A 22,460-nucleotide genomic window follows, 5' to 3' on the forward strand; every position below is an offset into this window, starting at 1 on the left:
TGATACGTTAGACCCTCTTCAAACAAGATTTGTGTTAAAATATTTCAGAAATATACAAATATATTGTAGTTTTTAACAGATCTTTCAAATGGCCTATGTAAGGTTAAATTGGGAAAACTGATTTCGAAGCCACAGTAATTCATTTTTCCCAGTTACACAAAATGCAGCAGTGGGCGGGGATATGGGGCGGGACCAATTTCTTCGTCCAATAGAATGAAGCAAAAGGGACACGTACATGCATCACGAACAAACATGTCAGCTGCCACTGCTGCAACATTAGCTCAATTCATAGTGTAGCTTTGTTATTGTCATCCACTTGTTTTCACCATGGTAAGTCGGTAGCAGCGTTTAGTGGTGTTTTCTTGATTAAAAACGATTCTATTCATTCAACTACTGAAGTTATAGGTACTATAGTGAAGGCAATAACTCTGAGATGCTGATGTTTTCTCAGCATAGAGTTGTCAGCATCTGTCAATGTTCAGTTTGTTTACACTTTTTATGTTTGAATGGTAATATATGGTCAATATGGTAAGACATGCTCCTAGTCATGCTTCATTTGCATGTTTCAATACAACTACACAAATTGAGACTGGATGGACTTGACCATATGGAGGTCTTGATTCTCTCTCAGGTGCTTCTTGATTTATCGTCCCCTGAGACAGGGACCATTATGCGTGTAAAGGGGGCACTGGAGTTCAAATGTCAATTTGAAAGCACTGACGGTATGTTTGTCTAAGTTGTTGTACTCAATTATTAGTTAATCTAGGTTCATGTTCCAATTTTCAAAGTGCTTTTTTCCCCCTTTTTATTTTTTACATAAAACATTTATTACATAAATGCTATAATAATCCTTTGCCTTAGTCACCATTATAAAATATTTGTTTCAAATCCCTCGTGCTCAAATCCTGAATCCATACCTAAGCTAAACATGAGTATATGTTTTCTTCTTCCAGCATCTCTTGTGCACAAGGCAATCTCGAGAACATTTGAGACTCTCCACTCCCAAGTGAAATCGAAGTCTGTTGTATTCTTGGTCTGTGAAAGTCCTGTTATTATTTGGCCAAACCAAGATGTTTATGCAACACATGAAGAGATAACCCCAAATACACTGTGGGAAGATATCCTACAATGGATAAAGTAGGTTCTCAATTGTAGATTTAGATTTCACTGTGATCTCTACTCTGGCCTTATATGCCACTTCATTATATTATACAATCTTTTTATAGGGCAGATGAACAAGAGGGCACTAGCAAGAAATCTACAAAAAAGAAAGGCAAAATGATAACAGTGAGTTTGATATTTCTGTTCTTAGGGTTGATGGGGGGGGAGTTCATATGAGATGTGTTTATTAATCATTTTATTACTCTTCTTGCCAGTTTGCCATCTTGTACATCCATGTTTGTGTGCTGTAAATGTCTACACTTGTGAATTAGAGTGTCATCAATCTACGCCTGATGATGGAGGTGACAGAGCCAGGGCAGGTGGTCTTTGCCCCAACCCTCAGCAGAACGATACAGAAGCACCACTTCCTCAATACAACTCTGCCCATGGATTGTGTTGTCCACGTACCCAGCAATGAGACCATGACGTTGTACGTACACACCCACAAGAGTTTTAATTTTATTCGCCATACCTTGATCCAGATACTGCTGAGGCCCTATTTTATACTTTGCCAACACCGCTAAGGGTGTAACGATATAGTAACTGCATCGACAAATCGATTTTAATTTCAACAATCGAAGTATATCGAAGTGTAAACAGCAATGTTGACTTTGTATTGTTTTCGGTATCGAATTGTTTTGCAATGCAAATAATTGATTGTATCAAATACTAATTACTTGTGCGTTGTACAATTTTAAGATTTAAAAAAAAAATGGGTTTAAATATTTTTCCATTCAATATCGCTACACTTGTCTTGAACTACCAGGGTGAAAGTGGTTAAAGAAATAAAATATGTCATAAATAAATAAATTATACTGATACTGTATTACGCCTAACTATATTCTCATCCTCATTCTGCTGTTGCAGTGCCTGTGAAAACATGTTGGAAAAGCTAGTAGAGCAGCTTCATGAGATGGAGAAGGTTGTGCTGAGGTACATCAAGGGAACAGCTCTGCTGGTGCCTCAGCCACTCCACTTTCTCCTTCCCAAGCCAAAAGGCGGTGAGCTGGTGAGCATAGTTTTCCCAGCTGGACTGCCTGACAGCCAACTGGAGACACACCGCAAGGTAGGAGTTGCTTTTTTAAAACTTGCATAGTTGTTGGTATGTTATCACCAGTGGTGGAAAGAACTCAGCACATTTGCTTAAGTACAATTTTGAGTTTTGAGTATTTCCAATTTCCAATACTACTACTACTACTACTACTACTCCACTACATCTTAGAGGCAAATATTGTGGTTTTGCTCACAATGCATCGCATTGTGAGCTTGTAGATCTGCTATCTGCACAATGAGTACTTTCTACGTTTGATACTTCAAGTACATTTTGATGCCAATACTTTCGTACTCAAGTACATTTTGAATTCCAGACTTTCACTTGTAATGGAGTATTTCTATATTGCAGTATTGATACTATTACTGAAGTAAGAAATGTGAGTACTTTTTCCACCACTGGTTATTACACAGAATACTAATCATACTAATTACTAACCAGTAATCACACAATACTAATTACTAATGAAGTCTGTCTGTGTAGGAGTTACATCAGAGATTTGAGCTGCCAGAAGACAGGCCGTATTTCAGAAGAGCTAATGCCTATCATTTTCCTGATGAGCCCTATAAAGATTACCACATCCGGAACCCCCATCTGGCTCTGACGCATCCCAATCTGGAAGATGGCAAGGTTGGCCTTATTCCTACACTATAGCATTAATTAGCAAAAAATAAATGCAGACGAGAGAACTGGATCATAAATAACTAAAACATTGGCATACATATTCTGAAAACAAACATAAGATACTAATGAACCGTATTCTCTTCCTATGTTTTACTAGTTGTACTTGGTCCAGGGGATCTACAGCTACCATCACTACTTGCAGGACCGTATGGAGGACAATGGCTGGGGCTGTGCCTATCGCTCCCTCCAGACTATCTGCTCCTGGTTCCTGCAGCAAGGCTATGTCGACCAGCCTGTACCCACACACAAGCAAATACAGCAGGTACCTTTATAAAATGTCTTTATTTAACCCATTTTGGGCGGAACCCCCTTTTGGTGTTCGCATTATGTTATGCTTTATTTTTTTAATATAGTTTTTATCCCACGATTTTGTAACCCATTTTTCACCCCTGTGTCAATTCTAATGTGATCCTGGGCTCTACACACCCTCCACCAACCTAGTCCCCATATATGGGGGACAAGGGGAGAGCAACGGACTCATGCTTCCTTCATGCCTGAGTGTCCAAGTTGCTCCTTTACACCTGACAGGGGGGAGTTTCCTTGGTTGGACGTAGCGCGTGGAAGGAGGCCAGGGGGAGGCAGTTTAGTGACCAGGATTACTGCATGTTTTTTGTGAGGGTACCTACCCTAGGGCAGTGGTTCCCAAAGTGGGGTCCGGGGACCCCCAGGGGTACCTGAGGGAGTTCCAGGGGGGACCCATCTATTTTGTTCATGTTCATAAAGTGCTAAAGTGTTTAAAGCAGTGGTTCCCAAACTTTTTCATGTCAAGGACCCCCAAATTGACACTACTTAGCCCGTGGACCCCCATTTGAAAAGATATGCCAGGGACCCCCATAAGAGAAGACGTACACATTTAGACGTACACATTTAGACGTCTACATTTAGACGTCTACATTTAGACGTACACATTTAGACGTCTGTATACATTTAGACGTCTACATTTAGACGTATACATTTAAACGTATACATTTAGACGTATACATTTAGACAGTGTCCCCTTGAGTGCCTCCCCAGTGTCCCCCTGAGTGCCTCCCCAATGCCTCCCCAGTGTGCCCCCCGAGTGCCTTCCCAGTGCCTCCCCAGTGTTCCCCTGAGTGCCTCCCCAGTGTCTCCCCAGTGCCTCCTCAGTGCTTGCCCAGTGTCCCCCAGTGTCCCCCAGTGTCTCCAATAGCAATACAAGAGCAATAATACAAATTCATCTTAATGTATTAATCTTATTAATTAATGAATCTAATTAATTAATTAATCAAAATTGCGGCCTGTGCCCAGCACCATGCCAAAGCTTTTTCCTGCAGGAAACACTGCTTGTGGTTGTAAATATATTGTTATCCGTTTTGCGAGGATGAGGGGGTACCAGGAAAAATATCTACCCCAAAAGGGGTACCTGGTCCGAAAAAGTTGGGAACACCTGCCCTAGGGGACACGGGGAGAACATGCAAACTCCACACAGAAAGGCCCTTTCACCAACCCCGCCTTCGGGTATGGGCACTGATGACGCGGAGGAGGAAACACGCCGCCAGCACCCACAGCGTCCCGAGTGGGAATAGAACCCAGGACCTTCTAGCTGTGAGGCGACAGCACTACCAACTGTGCCACCGTGCCACCCATGTTATACTTTAGCTATTGAAAAATAGCAGATCTACAAGCTCATAGCGCGCCACCGAGTGGCATGCTACGAGCTTGTAGGTCTGCTATTTTTGAAAAATCGAAGAACGACTGACATAGAAACAGCTTTTTCAGAAAACTATCAGGATGTAGAAGACATTTTTAGAATCTGATCTCAGGTCGAAATTAACGAAGTTAAGACCTGATGCCGATTCTACGAATGCCTTCTAAATCAGTAGTTCTCAAACTTGTTTCGTAATTAAAAATTTGTCAACATTTTTCAAACACTTTCAAGATTTCTAAAATGTCCGAAAATAGCAGTCAAGCTCGCAGCATGGTACGAAGTGACACGCTGTGAGCTTGTATATCTTACAAGCGGTTTAAACAGGGTCACACTGCATGTACAGAACCATATTATTTCCACATGTGATTGTTATAAACATAAGCATGGCGGTATTTGTAACGGTTGTATTGTCGTTCTGGATTAAGAGCGTCTGCTAAATGCCTAAATTGTAATTGTATGCATATTTGTTTGTTTTGTTCTTCCCTCATCCAGGCTTTAGTGGACGTTGGAGACAAACAGCCATCGTTTGTGGGGTCACGGCAGTGGATTGGATCTTTTGAGGTCTCAGCGGTTTTGGACCAGCTGCTTGGGGTCACTTCAAAGATCATGTTTGTGAGGTATGTTATCTGGTCACGTTATTATGTGTGATATCATACTATGTGGTGACAATATGCATCTGATCACATCTGGTTACACTTTAGTCAGGGATCTGAGATGGCTTCAAAAGGCAGAGAACTGGCAAACCACTTCCTTACTGAGGGGACTCCTATCATGATTGGTGAGAAATAAATTATTACAATTTATAATAATAATGTATATATTTGATGTGTTATTTCCCATTAGTCCAAACACCTACACTAGGATATAATGTAACAATGGTGTATACTACACCAGCAGTTAGTCTAGTATCATCCTATTCAAATTATGGATTCATGTTAATTTTGCTAATCTTATTTGTCTATCGATCGATTGAATCGGATGGAAACTTCACCCCATCCCTCACTCTATGCTGGGTTGTCCCTTCCAGGAGGAGGAGTTCTGGCTCACACTATTCTGGGGGTTGCATGGAGTGAGACGACGGGGCAGATCCGCTATCTAATCCTAGACCCACATTACACAGGAGCAGAGGACTTGCAGTTTATCACAGACAAGGTAATGTTATTGTTTGTAACCGTTTGCATCATTTTTGTTCAGAATCTGTTTCTGTGCATCACACTGACATGGCAATGTGTGTTTCTTTTTGTTTTTTATTCAGGGTTGGTGTGGCTGGAAGGGACCTGATTTTTGGGATCAAACTGCTTATTATAATCTTTGTATGCCTCAGAGGCCCAAGGCAATCTGAGTTCATAATGGTTTTTCCTTTTTGGAATTACAGTACAGTACAGTACAGTACAGTATGTGCATGTAAAACATTGGAACCATAAGTTTATACAATGATGTATTATAAGATAAATGTTTATTTATCCCCATGTCATAAGCAGAAAAAGCAGTATTGGGTACAGGTAGGAATGGAAGAAATAAGAATAAGATACATTTAAATAAATAGATTAGAGGTCCCTGCACACTGCTGCGTTCTTCTGAATTTTAGCAGCGTTTTCCCGGCGGTTTTCAGAAAAACGTGTCCAGTCTGCAAGGACCTTAGGGGCTCGATTTTCGTCGCTGCTGTTACCCGCGACGCGGCCCGCAAGTCAGCTGCTGCCCGAAAATTATGAGTATAGGAGCTTGCTCTGTCCCTTAATGGGACAGAGCATCACCCACTATCTATTTTGCCGACACCGGTAGTGGAGTTTAAAAGCAGCCAAAATAATGTGGAAATGCTCCTGACCTTGTTAACAATCCTCAATGTCTGTGACTTGACATGGTTAATTTAGTCTAATATCAGGTGACTTAAGATGTTCTGAGATGGGGAAGTTGCAAGACTGCAAATATTCACTGTAACATTCTAGAAGAGTACTTATTGTGAGTCTTATATATGAACTGACCTTAATTTTGTATTTTTGTAATTGACAACATAGTTATAATTATAAATGCAATGTAATAAATAAATAAATACAGTAGTTTGTCATAATTTTACTTCAGGATCTTGAGGACTTGATTGATAAACAAAGGAATACAGCCCTATGTCCTCTAATTGTCTGTTGCTCAGTGATATGCTCTGTATTTGTAGAATGTCTGCTCTGCAATATTGATTGAACAAGTTAATATTACAACATGGTATTGCATTCCAAACACCAGTTAAGACCACTACAAGCTAAAACAACAATTGGTCAGACAAAAGTGAATTTAGAATTTAGGGAAACTTGCGTTGACTTTGTCTTTAAATGGACAACATTACCCTTGTTGTCCACCTTTGTCCTAGTATCCTGTGCGGTGAAGGTTTTATACAAGTGTGTGGCAGCCACATCCCTTCCCCTTGGGATGACTTGACAGCCATGCCAAGTGGTTGGGGTACATACATATACCACATGGGTGCAACTTCCTAAATGACCCGTCCTGGTTTGTTTCCCGACCAGCTGCGGCCAGACCATTTGCTGAATGTCATTTCCCTATTCTCCACTGTCAAGAAAGGATTAAAAATACCCGAAAATGTATTTAAGAAAGAAATGCCTCCCTCCCCTTACAGTATTTCTTCCAGCTCTACCTCCCTTGCATTGGCATGCAAATTCCATGACAGTGACCAGACAGGTTTATGTGGTGTATTCCTCAAAGTCCTTTTGTATGAGGGCATTGGCGTTTCATTGCTGCGTGTCAGTTCTAGGGTCTAACTAGGTTATTACGAAACCTCCGTGACAAATTGTGATTTCAGGGGACGCGCCTCAGACTAATCCTTTTCTTGTTAGAGATGCATTGGGAGGGCAGTTACTTTGACATAATAGAGCCACAAGGGAAACCCAGCTGATATGCTCTCATATGCCTTCACTAACTGACATGAGGGCTCATAAATATATCATATTTCATATGGAAATTCTGTTATAGTCAATGTTTTTCTACATTGTTGTAAAATCTAAGTTGAACTAAGCAACCCAAATTTGGAACACAATAGATCTAGTGATGCTATTGCATAAGCACCCTTGTTCAGCATGACACTGCCTTTTTTAAACAGATTGTGGTAGGTTAATATGTTTGTGTAACCTTAATTTTAACCCCTTAAATCTAATCAGGACCCCAGGAAGACTAGAGGCCCAGTCATGTGTCTCTAATAGGGGTCCAAGACTAGAGTAGAGGCCCAGTCATGTGTCTCTAATAGGGGTCCAAGACTAGAGTAGAGGCCCAGTCATGTGTCTCTAATAGGGGTCCTTCAATTAACAAACAAATATTGTTGGGTGGAATAATGCGGTTTACGACTTCAGGCCTTGTAGACCGGTGCACAAGCTCACAAAAACGAAAGGCCTGTGTCTAATCTTAATGGTTTATTTTAATTATTGTTTTAGTAAAGGAATGAAAGGCCTGTGTCTAATCTTAATGGTTTATTTTAATTATTGTTTTAGTAAAGAAAATAAGTATAGAATTGTTGTTTTTGATCATGCAAATGGGAAATATGGCATCATACAATTTGGTGTGAATATTCCTACGCCTATGTTGTGGACTCACTCAGGATGGACTAAGATCACTAGATGACTGACTGACAGCTGTGTTTGTGTGCGTGTGTGCGCGCGCGCGCGCGCGCGCGTGTGTGTGTGTGTGTGTGTGTGTGTGTGTGTGTGTGTGTGTGTGTGTGTGTGTGTGTGTGTGTGTGTGACCGGAAAACGTACCCACACAGTAATTACTATATGGACCAGTTACTGGTCCATAGTAATTATAACTCTATGACTATGGGTACTGGTCACCAGTACCCGAGAGAAATTACTATAATCACCCGCCGTTAGAGTAGACACTTATTTGGACCAGTAGATGGCGGTAATGCAAAAAATAATGCCGCGTGCAGCCGTAAAAATAAATAAATAAGTGCGTTGTCAGGAAGTGACGTTCCCTAGCTACACGAGTCAGCTTCAACTTCCTTCAATCATTATTTCCTGATAACAACAAGCAATGTCGATGTAAATCAAATTGTTTAGTGAGTCTTATATAGCTATAACTAGATACATACAATATATAGCATCGTATAGGATAGCAATATCTAAAAGAGATGAAACGTACATTGTTTTCTTTGCGGACCAGTCTATGGTGAGACACAGTACACTGTTAGCCAAAATTGTTTTCATACACTGTTACCTACCTTAGCTTACCTTTAACTAAGTAAAACGGGCATGTTGTTGTTTTAGCAGCACCATGAATGAATCATATGCTGTCTTGTCACTTGATAATGAGACCGTGGTGGAATGCACATGATGAAAAAAAAGATGATGATGACGAGATTACCTGTATTTATTTGACAGGTAAAGCTTCTGCGTTTCCTCTACTGAAGTTGAACTAGGCTAACATGTTCAACCCCAAGGTAGTAAAAGATGAAGTGGACCACTCGTTTTTTGATAGTGACTACAAAGACGTCGGCATCACTAAAGATGGAGGGATGAAGGTGGGCAAGGACTCAAAGGATGAAAAGGGAGGCTCGCCAGTGCCCGAGCCTCTATGTGGCAGAGAGAGCCAGAAGACAGAGGCTCTTGAAGGTAGTGGGCCTCCAAGGACAGATGAAGCAATGGTTCAATCATGTTTAACCAAAGGAGTGGAAACTAAACGGGTCAACTATGGATCAGAGGTAGAAGATATAAGTATGGCTTCAAGCATGTCATCTATTGGCTGCAATTCAGATAAAGTGGTCCACACCGGAAGCGACGTAGAGATGTCAAGCATGCACTCTAAAAGCCCCAATGAAACATTCCTAGTTTGGCCAGCTAAAGACAGCGCGGACGACGACGAAGATGGCTATCACCAGAGTCAAGATGAGAGCGACGAAGAGGAAGAAGGTCTGCCGTCCACTCACAAAGCATCTGGCCTAAAAGCGGGAAAGGTAAAGACCCCTAAGAAATTCCTGAGGAAGCGTCACTCCCGAACTTCATCGGACACAGACACAGACACAGATAGCTCCTGTGGCAGCAGCAGTAGCAGCGAAAGCTGTGCTCTGGAGCCCCCTGCCTCGACCAAGTCTAAGACAACGCCACCCTCCACATCCACCAGAATGAGGTCGTCTAGTGTGGGCCCGGCAGAGCCTAGAGAAAGGCCCCATACTCCTCCTGTGGCGGAATCAGAAGACTCGGTCACAGACGTAACGCCCCTCTCCACTCCTGACACCAGCCCGCTCCAATCTCTGGACCTGACGCAGGCAGTGGTGGAAAAAGTACTCACATTCTTTACCTAATTAAAAGTATCAATGCTGCAATGTAGAAGTCTGGAATTCAAAATGTAATTGAAGTATTCGCATCAAAATGTTCCAAAAGTAAAAGTACTTATGGTGCAGAATGTCTCATTTCATGTTTTCAATTGTATAAAAAATATTTTGAAAATAGCAGATCTGAGGGGTACGGTGGCACAGTCGGTAGTGCCTCACAGCTAGAAGGTCCTGGGTTCGATTCCCGCTGGGGACGCTGTGGGTGCTTGCGACGTGTTCTCTCCTCCATGTCATCAGTGCCCATACCCGAGGCCGGGTTGGCGAAAGGGCCTTTCTGTGTGGAGTTTGCATGTTCTCCCTGTGTCCCCTAGGGTAGGTAGTATAGGTACCCTCACAAAAAACATGCAGTAATCCTGGTCTCTAAAAATCCTGCCTTCCCTTGGCCAGCCGGGACGCCTGACGAGGGGAACTGGGTGGAATAACGTGTTCCTTCCACACGCTATGTCCAACCAGGGAAACTCCCATCTGTCAGGTGTAAAGGAGCGACTTGGACACTCATGCATGAAGGAAGCATGAGTTCAAGTCCGTTGCTCTCCCCAGATTGGCGGATGGTGTGTAGAGCCCAGGATCACATTAGATAATTGACACTGGTGAAAAATGGGTTATAAAATAGTGGGATAAAAAATATAAATAAATAGCAGATCTGCAATCATCGCGACACATTGTTTTGAGTATGCCTTGTAGACTGTCTATTTTCGAATGGCTGGAATGAATATACTGTAAGGCTGAAGTGGTTACTGTATAATAATCCAAATCTACAAAATAACTAGTAACTCAAGTTTTAAAATAATCGTAGTGAAGTAAAAGTACAATATTTGCCTCTGAGACGTGGTGTAGAAGTAAAGGTATTGGAAATTGGGAATACTCAAGTAAAGTATGAATACCTCAACATTGTACTTATAAGTACAGTACTTAAGTAAATGTACATAGTTACTTTTCACCACTGGACGCAGGGATCATCCAAAGTCAATGAGGCAGAGGACGGAGGTCTCAGAGAGCAGCAGCAGCCGCTGCCAGAGGACGGGCCATCTAGCGTCATTAGTAGAGCAGAGGAAGATGAAGCCTCGGATATGGATAAATGTGAGTCATGATTATGGATTCAGTACATTTATTATTTTGTTACCCTTCAGCCTTTATCGGCTTGCTGATATGCGTGCTGTATTAAAATGTTATTTGTGGTGTTTTCAAATGGTGTACATGGTGGAGCCTTGGCTTGTAGACTTATGGACAGGATGAAATTGGAATGCATGCTTTTGTTTTTGGTAACTGACAAACAATATTACCAAACCAGGCGTTTCCTGTCTCTTCTAGAATATGCATGCTTGAATCAAAGAGGCATTCAAAGAAAACCATGTTTTTGTTTTAACGTGTTTCCATTATTATTTCGTTAAGATTCTTTTAGTGTGGAGAGTCAGCTGGTGGATGAGCTGGTCTTTACATGTCCTGGTGGGAGGAACAGGAAAAACTACTCGTTTTCCAATGATGAAGTCCGCCGCATCGACCGTGAAAACCAGCGGCTTCTGCGAAAGTTGTCTGCCAGGTCCAGACCAGCTAGCTCAGTGGGTGTGAAGAGACCTACAGCTAGCTCAGTGGGTGTGAAGAGACCTACAGCAAGCACCGCACCTGGACCAGTACGTGTCAATCACAGTGGGCTCAACCGACACCGGGAGCAACAGCGTATTGAGAGGGAGAACCTGGTGAGTTTTGAACTTATAATAATCCTCTGATCTCTAAAAACGGACCCGAGTTGCACTGTAGGCTACTTGGTGCGCTCTTTTATTTCTTAAAAAAATCTACACCAAAGCTCTAGTTGATCTACAAGCTTGAACACATTGCATTGTGAGCGTGAAGATCGGCTATTGTTTTTAGCAAATGTTCCCTGCAGAATAAGGATACTGGACCCGTCTGAAGTGAGTGTTACTGTACTGTACTGTACTGTACTGTACTGTACTGTACTGTACTGTACTGTACTGTACTGTACAAGCCCTCCTCCCTGACCTGTCTGTGTCTTGTGTCTGTGTGTTAGGCTGTCCAACACTTGGGTGGTGAACAAAGGCTATAACGCTACACAGGGACCCAGGGACACAGGGACCCAGGGACACACACAAATAGCTGTCTATAGGAGTGGTTCCACCACTCAAATATTATCAAATTGTGTATGAAGGGGAGGAAAATATTTTCTTTTGACTGGGTGGGGTGTGGGGTGTTCAGCAGCATAGTATTTTCATTATTTGTTTTTTTAATGCCTTTTTCATGCAAAGAGTAGACCTCAGATCTTATGTTGTATCAGTGACGTAGAGTTTGTGGGGGCCACGGGGCCTCTGCCCCCATGAGGAATTGGACCAGAGGTCTCGGCCCCCATGAGGAATTGGACCTGAATATATATATATATCCGTCTCTGTGTTATATTGATTGATTGATTGAAATATTTATTAACAGTTTGCAGAATTACAATACTGTACATTTCAACTCAATACAAATACATTTAACTGTGAGTGGATGACCCAATAAAGCATTACACTTGTTTACGAGAGGGTCCACCTTGTTCAATTCATCAAAAACATTTAGAGACGTACAAATAGACAATTCTATGGACAATTCTAGGATTCTGATTTCACGGGGGCCAGTTTCGAATTGCAGCGGTCTGTAGGTGCCCTTTGAGAGTGGTTGATTCCAGGGATTCACATGTCTTAATGACTGTTGGTAGGGCGTTCCACATTTTGGTGGCATACTAGCAAAAATAAATTTGTCCCTTGTTTGTGCCGAATCTGGGTTGCACAAGGTTTGTTGCACTCCCTCCCTCTGGTGTTGTGGGTGTGGACTTCGTTAACATTAAGGAAGTATTTAGACATCTGCTTTAATCTGTAATTTTACCTTTAAGGAATGGGATCTGAGATCATAAATATCATTGTATGACTGCCCCTGAAATTTGAGTCACTGAAAAGTTCAATAAAAGATTTTGAAAATAAAAAATAAAAACGTATACCCCCCCTCACCCCACCCCCATAAAAAGAAAAACAAAGTATAGAGGATTTTATTTTATATCTGGGGAGTGACTGAGGCAGGGCTTCGGTGTTTATCACAGTATGAGCTAGTAAGTTTGGCATTACTACTGTAGTATCTGGTACTGGTAGATACTGTACAGGACAGCGGTGGCCTAAAGGAGCATTGGTTCCCAACCTTTTTATACTGAAGCAAGAAAATATTAACTCTGCATGTACCACCATAATAAATAACATGTATTTATTTAAGATACAGGAGCGTATACCAATAATGCTGATGCTCTGACAAAACTCTGTCTAATGACTAATCAGCACAACTGATAATATTTCTAATGTGATTAATCCGTTCTCAAATCTTCTATTAACAGCTAGGTGTGCTGTCATGCTCATTTCAGCACGACAGGATAGCCTCAAGTACTACTAGACTAGTGGTTTGGGTTAGAGGAGCGCACTTGTTGCTGGATTGGAAGGTTCCCGGTTCGATTCCCCAAACTGGCAGGAAAAATAAATCTGGGTGGGGTAGTGAATGGCATCACTTACCCATCCCCCAACACCACTGAAGTACCCTTGAGCAAGACACTGAACCACCAACTGCTCCAGTGGAGCTGTTCAGTGGCTGGTTGTACTGATTGATTGATTGATTGATTGATTGATTTATTTAAGTGTCATGCTTCTGAAGGAGCCCATCCCATATGGACTTACAGGACACTTTTTACAGTTTACATAAACAATGACAATAAATCAACATGAAAGTTCGCAGACAATGATCAAGTGAATACTAAACTGACTAATACTCCCCCGATCCTTACAAGGCAGATTACATAATATACAACATACTGTAAAAATTCACCATTAGGCCTATAACAGGAAACACATGTACCTACTTGAAGATTTTCTTCTACTCCAGGCTCTAGAAACAAACTGGGCTCAGGCTGTCCTAAATACTTCATTATTAAATAACCAGTCTAACTTCTGACTACTGCTGTGCTGTAAAACAGCTCACAGGTTTTAATGTGTGTCTGTCTTCTGTGCATTAGTAAAGGATGTTGCTGAAAATGAGCACTCATGCTCAGCTACTACCCTGGGTAAAATAATAATAACTGGCAAAATTGTCACATCCGCAGGTTTGCACATGGCAGTCATGCCTGATGTCCTCAGCGACTATTGTTGGTTATTAGAATTGTATATACTGTCAAAGTGTCAAGTGTATACTATACCTATTTTGTTTTACATATTTAGAAGTGAGTTAATGATCAGAGTCATTATCTGCAATCGCCTTCCACCTTCGTGTGTCCTATTCACACAAAGGGATTAGCAGTGATAGTGTTCACCTGCAAACAGACACATGCACACAGACACTTGTAAAGTGATGACTTTGCTAGCAGCAGCAACATTAACACATTAAGTTATCATTTGGTCATAGTTACTGAATATCATAAAATAAAACAATATATGAAGCTTTTCCAGGAACCACATTTTGATATTCCCCTTAAAAGTGCAGGTTAGAAATCTGTTTGACTATTGTAGAGGCAGTCAAGCAGACCTCAAGGTGTTATCTGGACCCTATTGGAAACCATTTTAAGTTCTCAAAATGTTTTCCTGTCTATATGTTACAATGGGCCATGTCTAAGCATCACCCTCACCTTTTCCAACTAAGATGTACGGTAATCAATAAGACTAAGCCTAATAGTCTGACACAATCCTTATTCAGAAGATTACCTTCATGACCATTCATTCCCCATCCAATTAATTATAATATCCACAATACAGGAGACTATGTAGCAATGACCTCTGTTTCCCAATTAACCATCAGATGTGAAGCTTTCCATACTCAGTGTCCAGAACCAAATAAGTTACAAGTGGCAAAGACAGTCATTCTATTATTTCCTTTAAATTATGTTCATGCTTTTTGTAGTTTGTGTCTATGTGTGAGAGACTACGCAGTGGTCCTTTCTAGCTTGTGTGTGAGCGCCATCAGTGAAAGTGGACACGGACGGACATGGACAGATGGTAGCAGGTGTCGTGAAGCAGCAGCCGTGGAGTGACATTATATCATAGTTCATCACCCTACGTCACTCTCCACCAGGCCCTTAACCCCAGACTTTAACTCCTCTTGACCACACAGTGGGAGTGATGTTTACTATCTCATCTTTTGCATGCTAATGTATGTCTAAATGTAAAATGTATCACATATTCTGCTTTCTGACAAACTAATTCAGCATAGGGGTTCATCTATTGCTTGTCAATATTGTTATTGATGCATGCTATCGTGGAACATGTTCCTAGAACAGACTGTTCTCTCTGGGGGCTCACTGTCTTTCACCATCAGTTCCTTCGCCCTCGCTTCTCTCTATTCTTAGAGTGAAGTAATTGAATATGGTGTGTGTGTGTGTGTGTGTGTGTGTGTGTGTGTGTGTGTGTGTGTGTGTGTGTGTGTGTGATGATCTTTAGATTCATCCCACACGTTACATGTGTAAGACACCTCATTTTCAAGCATTAGAGTACGACTGTTTCTATTGATTTCAAGATATATAGTTACATACAGTATTCTGCCATACCATGTCAATATGGTCAAACCTATCCCAGATAGATAATAGTCCTGACCTCTGAAAGGCCAGTTAAATTATATCATATATCGGTATAACAAAATGTCAGAATGGTCAAAGCTTTCCCAGATAGCCAACAGTCCTGACCTCTGAAAGGCCAGTGAAATATAAGTCTTTCCAGTTTCCAATTGCCTCTTTCCAGTTGCAATGCTTTCTGAGGGGTTTCGCTTACCAAGGAAATTCCAGAGGGCTTGCATATGGGGGTGTGACTGCATATATCACTTCTGAGCCTCCAGCCCACACAAGTTATTTTTAACTGTCTCTTTTCAGTCCTGCAGCGTGCAGAACCATTCATTTTTATTTATTTATTTTTGTCGCCACCAGGCCGAGACTACGCTTTGTCTGTCTGTGCGTGTGTACGTCCGTCTGTGAACAGCTAATCTTGGCCAGAGCAGAACCTACTCTCCAAACATTTCTGATCGGCCTATTATAGCGCCACCATCTTTTTTTTATTACTGTTTTGTCCAAACATCAGGGAAATCAGTATTTCTATGGTCATGTGATCGAGATGGATCTGTCCGACTTTTCATATTCCATCCTGATTTGCTAAGATATGCATCTAAAGTTTGCAAGAGTGGTTTCCACTTTGAACAAAATGCCTCAAATCATGAAGGCATGTGTGTGAAAGTTCACACATGCCTGTTTTAGCGGCACCAATAGGCTGATGCATTCCGAACATTGCTGGTCCACAATAACCTACCTGGCCTAGCGGAGACCTGTGCTCTGAGGAGAACGTTGAAACAACTTGAAATAAAGTGTAAAATTATATTTTATTTAAAATGTATCATTTAAATTAATGTCTAAAAGACACTGATATCATCATACTGTCTTTAATTTCTTTTGCAACTTTGATTGATTGAATACTTTATTAGTCAAAATTGTATACAACACATGGTACAGTCAGACCTTTAAAGGATAACACAAAAAAGTGCTGGGGACTTGTTTCCATTGTGGTCCAATGTATTAAATTCATAGTAACACTCATAGTAACACAATCAACAAATACACAACACTATAATGTACAAAGGAGAAAAAGGATCTGAAGTCCTGAGAGTTGATTTGTCAGGATAGTTTTCTTTTGAAGAAGAAGAAGAAACCACAGTGCTTTACATGTTTTACTTGACTATTCCAGGCTTTCTTAAACACAAAACACTCAATGTGTTCCAAATTGTACATATAGTGTGAATAGAGTGAATAATTCAGTTTCTGGGCCTTTAAACTAAAACCATTAACGTCCTCGTTACACTGGTTGCATGTCTGCATGTCTGTTTAATTTGACAATTATACTGATTACTTATAAGCCACTTCATGGCCTGGCCCCTAATTACATTATTTTCTAAGTTATTAACGTCATATAAGCCTGTTCAGCGTTCACAACTGGCAGGAGCCTGCTGGTTGTTCCTTGATTCAGATTGAAGGATGACCAAGCTCTGGGAAGACTTGCCTGAGCCTAGGCTTGCTAAAACAGTGTCTTGTTTTAATTCTCTTCTTAAAATAAGAAAAGGCCTTTCCATAATCTATCTTATTTTATTTTTTGATACTTTTAATGTTTTCTTTCTAAGTGCACTTTGTATTTTAAATGTGTTAGTGTTTTATTTGAATATTGTATAGATTCTTCAGTGTAACTGAACTGTAAAGCACTGTAAGTTGTTTTGTAAATATCTTGATATATAATGGTAAATACTAGTATCTTTCTACCATTGTATGATCCCTCACTTAAAACTATTAAGCGTCTGATCAGATGACGTGTTAATCAACTCACGGAAATTGAGGCTGTTTGTATAGTATTTGTGGTTAGGAAAATGACTTGTACCATGTATTTTCTTGAAAGGCTTTCTTGAAGAAGTTGGAGTCCATTAAGCCCACACCTGGCTTGAGGCGCTCAGAGCAGCTTGATGACTACCAACGCCAAGCTACTTACCTGGGAAATGCCTCAGTCTCCATCTACAGGCCTGCCACTAAAAAACAGTCATCCAGCACTTCCCCTCCAGGTAGGTGATTTGTGACTAAAGTTGTTTAGCTTAGCAGACCTTTTATCTAAACAAAAAATGCCAGGCTAAATTGCATGTAGGATAGGCTTGAGTAACATTGATGTCTATTTCTTTATGAAATCTTTACACATGCATTTATCCCTCCTGCATTTGCATGGAATGATATCTGATCTTTTGACAGCTGATACCAAACTAATTGATGTGTCCAGTATTATCTGGAGTCCTCAAAAGTCTTAACATTTTGGAATTGGTCAGTGATTTCCACACCTGTGTCGCGTGTGCCTGTGGTGTTAGCTCTCTGCTTCCAGAATTGACGTCGGAATTGTGAATGCATTACTCTGATTCACTCGCATGCATAAAGTGAGTGGCAAAGTGAGTTTAACGTTGTTTAATGCAAACAGATAGGACATTTCTGTTTGGATGTATGGGCTGTCAAGGCCAGAAAGTAGTTTTTTGCCACTCAAAATTCAACTTCTGGGTACGATGATGGTGTCACGCGCATACCCTCTAAATACCCTCTGTTCTGGTTCCTTGCAGGTAAGGGTCCACGGCGTCCAGGCAGTGTTGTCCATCACACTAGGGCAGCTTCTTCGTCAAGTGACTCCACCACCAGACCGAATCCCAAGTCCAATAAAGTCAGTGTGCCACGGCCAGCTTGGAGCTGAGAGCAATACTATTAATAGAGCGTATACGTGGGACATCATCATCATACTCGGAACGTTATGCGGGAATGCCGACTAAGTGGCAAAAAAAAATTCTGGGCTTGACAGCCCATACATCCAAACGGAAAAGTCCTATCTGATTGCATTAAACGTTAAACTCACTTTGCCACTCAATTTTCTACTCACTTTATGCATGTGCATACCCTCTATTGCCAATATCCAATGGATTATGTGGGGTAGAATGTCCTCAAGTCTATTTGATGGTACTATTTCTAAAAATTTAAGTCTGGGACTAGGAGTTAGCAAAGCTTGGATAATTTAATGAGATCAGCATTATTAATGAATAGCTCTGATTATTGCGCTTTTCTAAGTACCCAATGTTGCTTTACATAAAAGAAGAGGAAGGACTCCATTTCTTATTTTTTTATTTAGTTTTTTTATGTTTTTGTCAGTTTCTGTTTTACTCAAAGACTTTGCCCAGTCCCCCTAGTGAATGTGTTGTAGACGCATTCATCTGTAAATTCCAGGACTCTCTGTATGTCTGACTTTCCTCGCATATATCAAGGGCCGTTCATTCGATCAACTTCACACTTGGCGGACGTATTGCTGCCCAAGCAGTGGTGAAGTGCATTTACTTCGCTACATCTCGGAGACATGTACTTTTACTCTCCACTACATTTATTTAAAAAACTTTAGTTACTATAGTTACTTTGTAGATTTCGATTATAATTATGAAACATACATTACCCACTTCAGCCCTATATTTCGGCCATTTGAGAATAGCAGATCTACAAGCTCGCAATGTGTCGCATATACATTTTGAACTTGTGGAATGGGACATTCTGCATAATGAGTACTTTATATTTTTGGTACTTTAAGTACAATTTTATACCAATATTTTAGTACTTTTACGCAAGTAATTTTTGATTACCACAATTTTACTTGTAACGGAGTAGTTCTACACTGCAGTATTCATACTTTTACTTAAGTAACAAATGTGAGTATTTTTGGGTGAGTACCCAAGGAAGTGCAGGATAAAAGCAGTTCTCCAGAACCATGCAGCTTGCTCAGAACATGTACGCATTCCGGACAGCTGCATACTGAGAACTAGCATTCTAAATAAAGGGTTGGGCTGTTAGCTTTTATTTTGAAAGGTTGCTCATTATAATATATATTTGCTATCATTATAATATATATTTGCTATATTATTATACATATCGCCTGTATAGTGACATCTCTGTTGAAGTGGTGAAGGTATGACATCTGTTGCCAATTGTTTACAGTTATTCAGAGTTTCACTTACAACGATAACATGCGCATAATAGTCCTACATGCACTCTCTTTGTTTCATTAAAGAAAATGTGCGATAAATTTGTACGCTTTGTAATGCAAATTGAGAGCTATGCTAGTGCTATACTGAAATATTTTAGATAAGAAATATTTATATTTTGATTTTGTGTAATGTTTTCCATTATCAAATAAAGCTTCTGCTTGGCGACATCTTGCTTAATGGCACTAATTTTCCGTTTTCACAGCTTGAAATCTGTTAATTATTTTCACAAATTTCATTTGGGGCACTATTACCACTTCTCCCCAAAACATAGGTAAATCAAAAATGGCGTTACAGGTGTCCTATAATCTAGCCTGTTAAATTCCAACTGAGTCACAACAATGGCTGTGAATGGCTAAAACACTACATTACATGGGGCAGTGTCAATCTTGAGGTCTTATACAAATATAAGACGTTAAACTTCAAAACGTGTATAGGGTTCATGTCAAGGGTGGGTATTGTGTCCATTTCTAGTTGCAATTTCATTGGCAATCAATGAATAGCAGTGCAGCAATTAGTCAGGTTTCCAGGAGAAAATATATGTTGACAACACAAAACAGAATTATTTTCACGTTTATTCTTATTAAAAGAATGTATGAGGTCAGATCAGAATGAACATAAGAAAATGTGGGCCTCTATAACTTTTACAATCCAACTACATTAACTGTATGAGGAGAAGTGATCCACAGTCCCACTGTGCAACCAACCTCACTTACTTATTCATCACAAGCCTTTTGACACATCTTAAAATAAAATATATACAGGTTTCCGGCATGAATCCGGGCCAAATAGGCCCACCTTTCCTGGTCTGTCTCAAAGGGGTACATGCATACTTTGATTCACCACAAGTTGTTATCAATCTATATGAAAATAATTAAGACATAGGCGACAAGAATGGTTTCCTTGGGGACTAGGAGGTTTATGTGCGCTTCTTGATCTCATCATAGAGCACCAACACGAAGGCCCCACCGGCACCTCTGATCACGTTGGACCAGGCACCCTTGAAGAAGGCCTTGCCTCCCTCGTCCTTCGCGATCTTCTTCCAACAGTCTATTGTGCCCGTGTACATGATGTCCGCTGGAAAGTGACATGGATTAACAACCTATACACCGCCCATTGACAGGTAAAATGCGTTATGACGCCAAGATTTGTGATTTCATGGTGTAACTAATGGGATACTCACCTCCTTTGCGTCCCGACTGCATCATCATGCGACGTCTGACGGTGTCGAAGGGATATGAGATGATTCCAGCCACAGCAGTGACAGACTGAGCAATCATCCAGGTAATCAAGATGCTGGTATTCTTGGGATCAGGCAGCATACCTAAGAGATGAAGTTGGATCAAATAAATAATTTTTTTTAAAGTCAGTCAGTAGTAGGTATAACATCCTCTTTGTCTGTTTTAACCCAATTAGGCCTAACTAATTCTGGCAGGTTTGCACTTGATAAGAATAAATGTCCCAATCTTAGGCCCAAATCACCTTTAGCTGTGTCAAAACATCCGAAATAGGCCGCTCTGTAAATGATAATGCCCTGAACAGACACGTTGAATCCTTGGTAGAGACCACCAAAGCCATCGCTTTTGAAGATCTTAGTGAGGCAGTTTCCAAGGCCAGAGAATTCTCTTTCAGCTCCGGCTTTGCCAACGTCGGCAGCAAGCCTTGTTCTGGCGAAGTCAAGGGGGTACACGAAGCAAAGGGATGTTGCACCAGCTGCGCCACCAGATGCCAGATTTCCAGCGAAATAACGCCAGAACTGTGTTTTTGGATCCACTCCACCCAGGAAGACCTTCTTGTACTTGTCTTTGAAAGCGAAGTTGAGGGCTTGGGTGGGGAAGTAACGGATCACATTGGCCAGATTACCTCTCCAAAAGGAAATAAAGCCTTGTTCCTTTGGGATTCTTACAATACAGTCTATGATTCCCTTGTACTGGTTCTCCACTGCGATCTGCTTGCTGACATGTTGCACCTGTATGCAGAAGGAAATAAATGATAAAGTTTGCCTATCAATCTTCGCCAAAAAATTAAGTTCCTATTCGCATAGGAACTTAATTGTCACCCAACTGAGCTATTTTTTTGTTAATCATATTACTATAGTTTAAACAACAAATAATTTTAAGTTGAATAACTTTAAGTAGCAGGCTAGTTGTAGACTACTTGCTGGCTACAAGAAGGTGCCACTTGAGAAGAGGTTGTGCATATTGGGTTACATGCTTGGAAGTTAAATTTAGGAATTTACTTACACTGACAATATTACAGAGGTGACCTCTGTAATATTGCATATGCAGAAAGACTAATAGACTTAATTCAAGTAACTTACACTTAAGATACACAATCAGGATTCAACTATATAGGCTATAGTGCAAGTATTTTACTAAACAAGTGTGTATTAAATCACCATGTCACCATCTCAATAAAAGCAGTAATTTAGGGCAGCAACGAGTAGCATGCCTAAAACATCTCAATTCTCCACACAATTTATGGCGCACACCTCCAGCAATCATGAATTCTCTCACCCAATGACACTAGACTTAAAGCGGAGCTGTAGGAGGCTTGGATCCACAGAAAACTAGATATTTCCACCCTGATTTTCTTTTATTTTCTTCTTTATTTATTTATTTTATTGGTTGTTATGATTTTCTCCCCCCGGTTTACCAGTTTTACGCACTTTACGCACAGACCAGATCCACTGCCATCGACATTTGGATCAATTATCTTACCTGCAGCAACAACTTGACTCTCTCAATAGGAGCAACGGCTGTCTTTGAGACGGCAGCAGAAATGCCACCAGCCAAAAAGTCAATAAGGAAGCTCATCGCCGCGTCCGACATGGCTGGATCTTGGATGTTTCTCCTCGTGCTCAAAAATCACCAAGGTCCTCAAGGAAACCCAGCGGCCGTTCAAGTGAACGACGCCCCCCCATCTCTCCTAATATATGAGAGCTCCTTATCGCGAGAATGCGGGGTGATGGATTTTCA

The 22,460-nt window shown here is 40.8% G+C and overlaps 3 protein-coding genes across 3 annotated transcripts; 2 read left to right on the plus strand and 1 right to left on the minus strand.

Annotated features, from left to right (window-relative positions):
- The first annotated feature begins 226 nt into the window (after positions 1-226).
- Positions 227-6,619, plus strand: ufsp2 (ufm1-specific peptidase 2). The gene is made up of 12 exons (XM_080759513.1): positions 227-330; positions 632-722; positions 954-1,137; positions 1,227-1,287; positions 1,434-1,591; positions 2,029-2,227; positions 2,696-2,842; positions 2,994-3,158; positions 5,058-5,182; positions 5,267-5,343; positions 5,593-5,717; positions 5,821-6,619. The coding sequence occupies exons 1-12, from the start codon at positions 328-330 to the stop codon at positions 5,905-5,907; spliced, it is 1,422 nt and encodes a 473-aa protein (XP_080615639.1). The 5' UTR covers positions 227-327; the 3' UTR covers positions 5,908-6,619.
- A 1,956-nt stretch (positions 6,620-8,575) lies between these two features.
- On the plus strand, positions 8,576-19,908 carry cfap97 (cilia and flagella associated protein 97). Its single transcript, XM_080759724.1, has 6 exons — positions 8,576-8,729; positions 8,942-9,840; positions 10,845-10,971; positions 11,284-11,588; positions 17,331-17,490; positions 18,028-19,908. The coding sequence occupies exons 2-6, from the start codon at positions 8,986-8,988 to the stop codon at positions 18,153-18,155; spliced, it is 1,575 nt and encodes a 524-aa protein (XP_080615850.1). The 5' UTR covers positions 8,576-8,729; positions 8,942-8,985; the 3' UTR covers positions 18,156-19,908.
- A 131-nt stretch (positions 19,909-20,039) lies between these two features.
- slc25a4 (solute carrier family 25 member 4) lies at positions 20,040-22,397 on the minus strand. The gene is made up of 4 exons (XM_080759725.1): positions 22,203-22,397; positions 20,965-21,451; positions 20,666-20,806; positions 20,040-20,559 (listed from the first exon to the last, which is right to left on the minus strand). The coding sequence occupies exons 1-4, from the start codon at positions 22,311-22,313 to the stop codon at positions 20,402-20,404; spliced, it is 897 nt and encodes a 298-aa protein (XP_080615851.1). The 5' UTR covers positions 22,314-22,397; the 3' UTR covers positions 20,040-20,401.
- Between the last annotated feature and the right edge of the window lie 63 nt (positions 22,398-22,460).

This window comes from Protomyctophum bolini (assembly GCF_963924005.1).
Source record: "Protomyctophum bolini genome assembly, chromosome: 3".
In the NCBI taxonomy this organism is placed as follows: domain Eukaryota; kingdom Metazoa; phylum Chordata; class Actinopteri; order Myctophiformes; family Myctophidae; genus Protomyctophum; species Protomyctophum bolini.

Excerpts from the sequence above, each read along its gene's own strand:
- ufsp2 (XM_080759513.1), top strand. Across the intron at positions 723-953 it reads TCAATTTGAAAGCACTGACG|CATCTCTTGTGCACAAGGCA; the intron begins GTATGTTTGTCT and ends TTCTTCTTCCAG. Across the intron at positions 1,592-2,028 it reads AGCAATGAGACCATGACGTT|TGCCTGTGAAAACATGTTGG; the intron begins GTACGTACACAC and ends CTGCTGTTGCAG.
- cfap97 (XM_080759724.1), top strand. The coding sequence starts at position 8,986 with ATGTTCAACCCCAAGGTAGTAAAAGATGAAGTGGACCACTCGTTTTTT. Across the intron at positions 9,841-10,844 it reads CGCAGGCAGTGGTGGAAAAA|GGATCATCCAAAGTCAATGA; the intron begins GTACTCACATTC and ends CACTGGACGCAG. Across the intron at positions 10,972-11,283 it reads AGCCTCGGATATGGATAAAT|ATTCTTTTAGTGTGGAGAGT; the intron begins GTGAGTCATGAT and ends TATTTCGTTAAG.
- slc25a4 (XM_080759725.1), bottom strand. The coding sequence starts at position 22,313 with ATGTCGGACGCGGCGATGAGCTTCCTTATTGACTTTTTGGCTGGTGGC. Across the intron at positions 21,452-22,202 it reads GAGTCAAGTTGTTGCTGCAG|GTGCAACATGTCAGCAAGCA; the intron begins GTAAGATAATTG and ends TTCTGCATACAG. Across the intron at positions 20,807-20,964 it reads ATGTTTTGACACAGCTAAAG|GTATGCTGCCTGATCCCAAG; the intron begins GTGATTTGGGCC and ends TTCATCTCTTAG.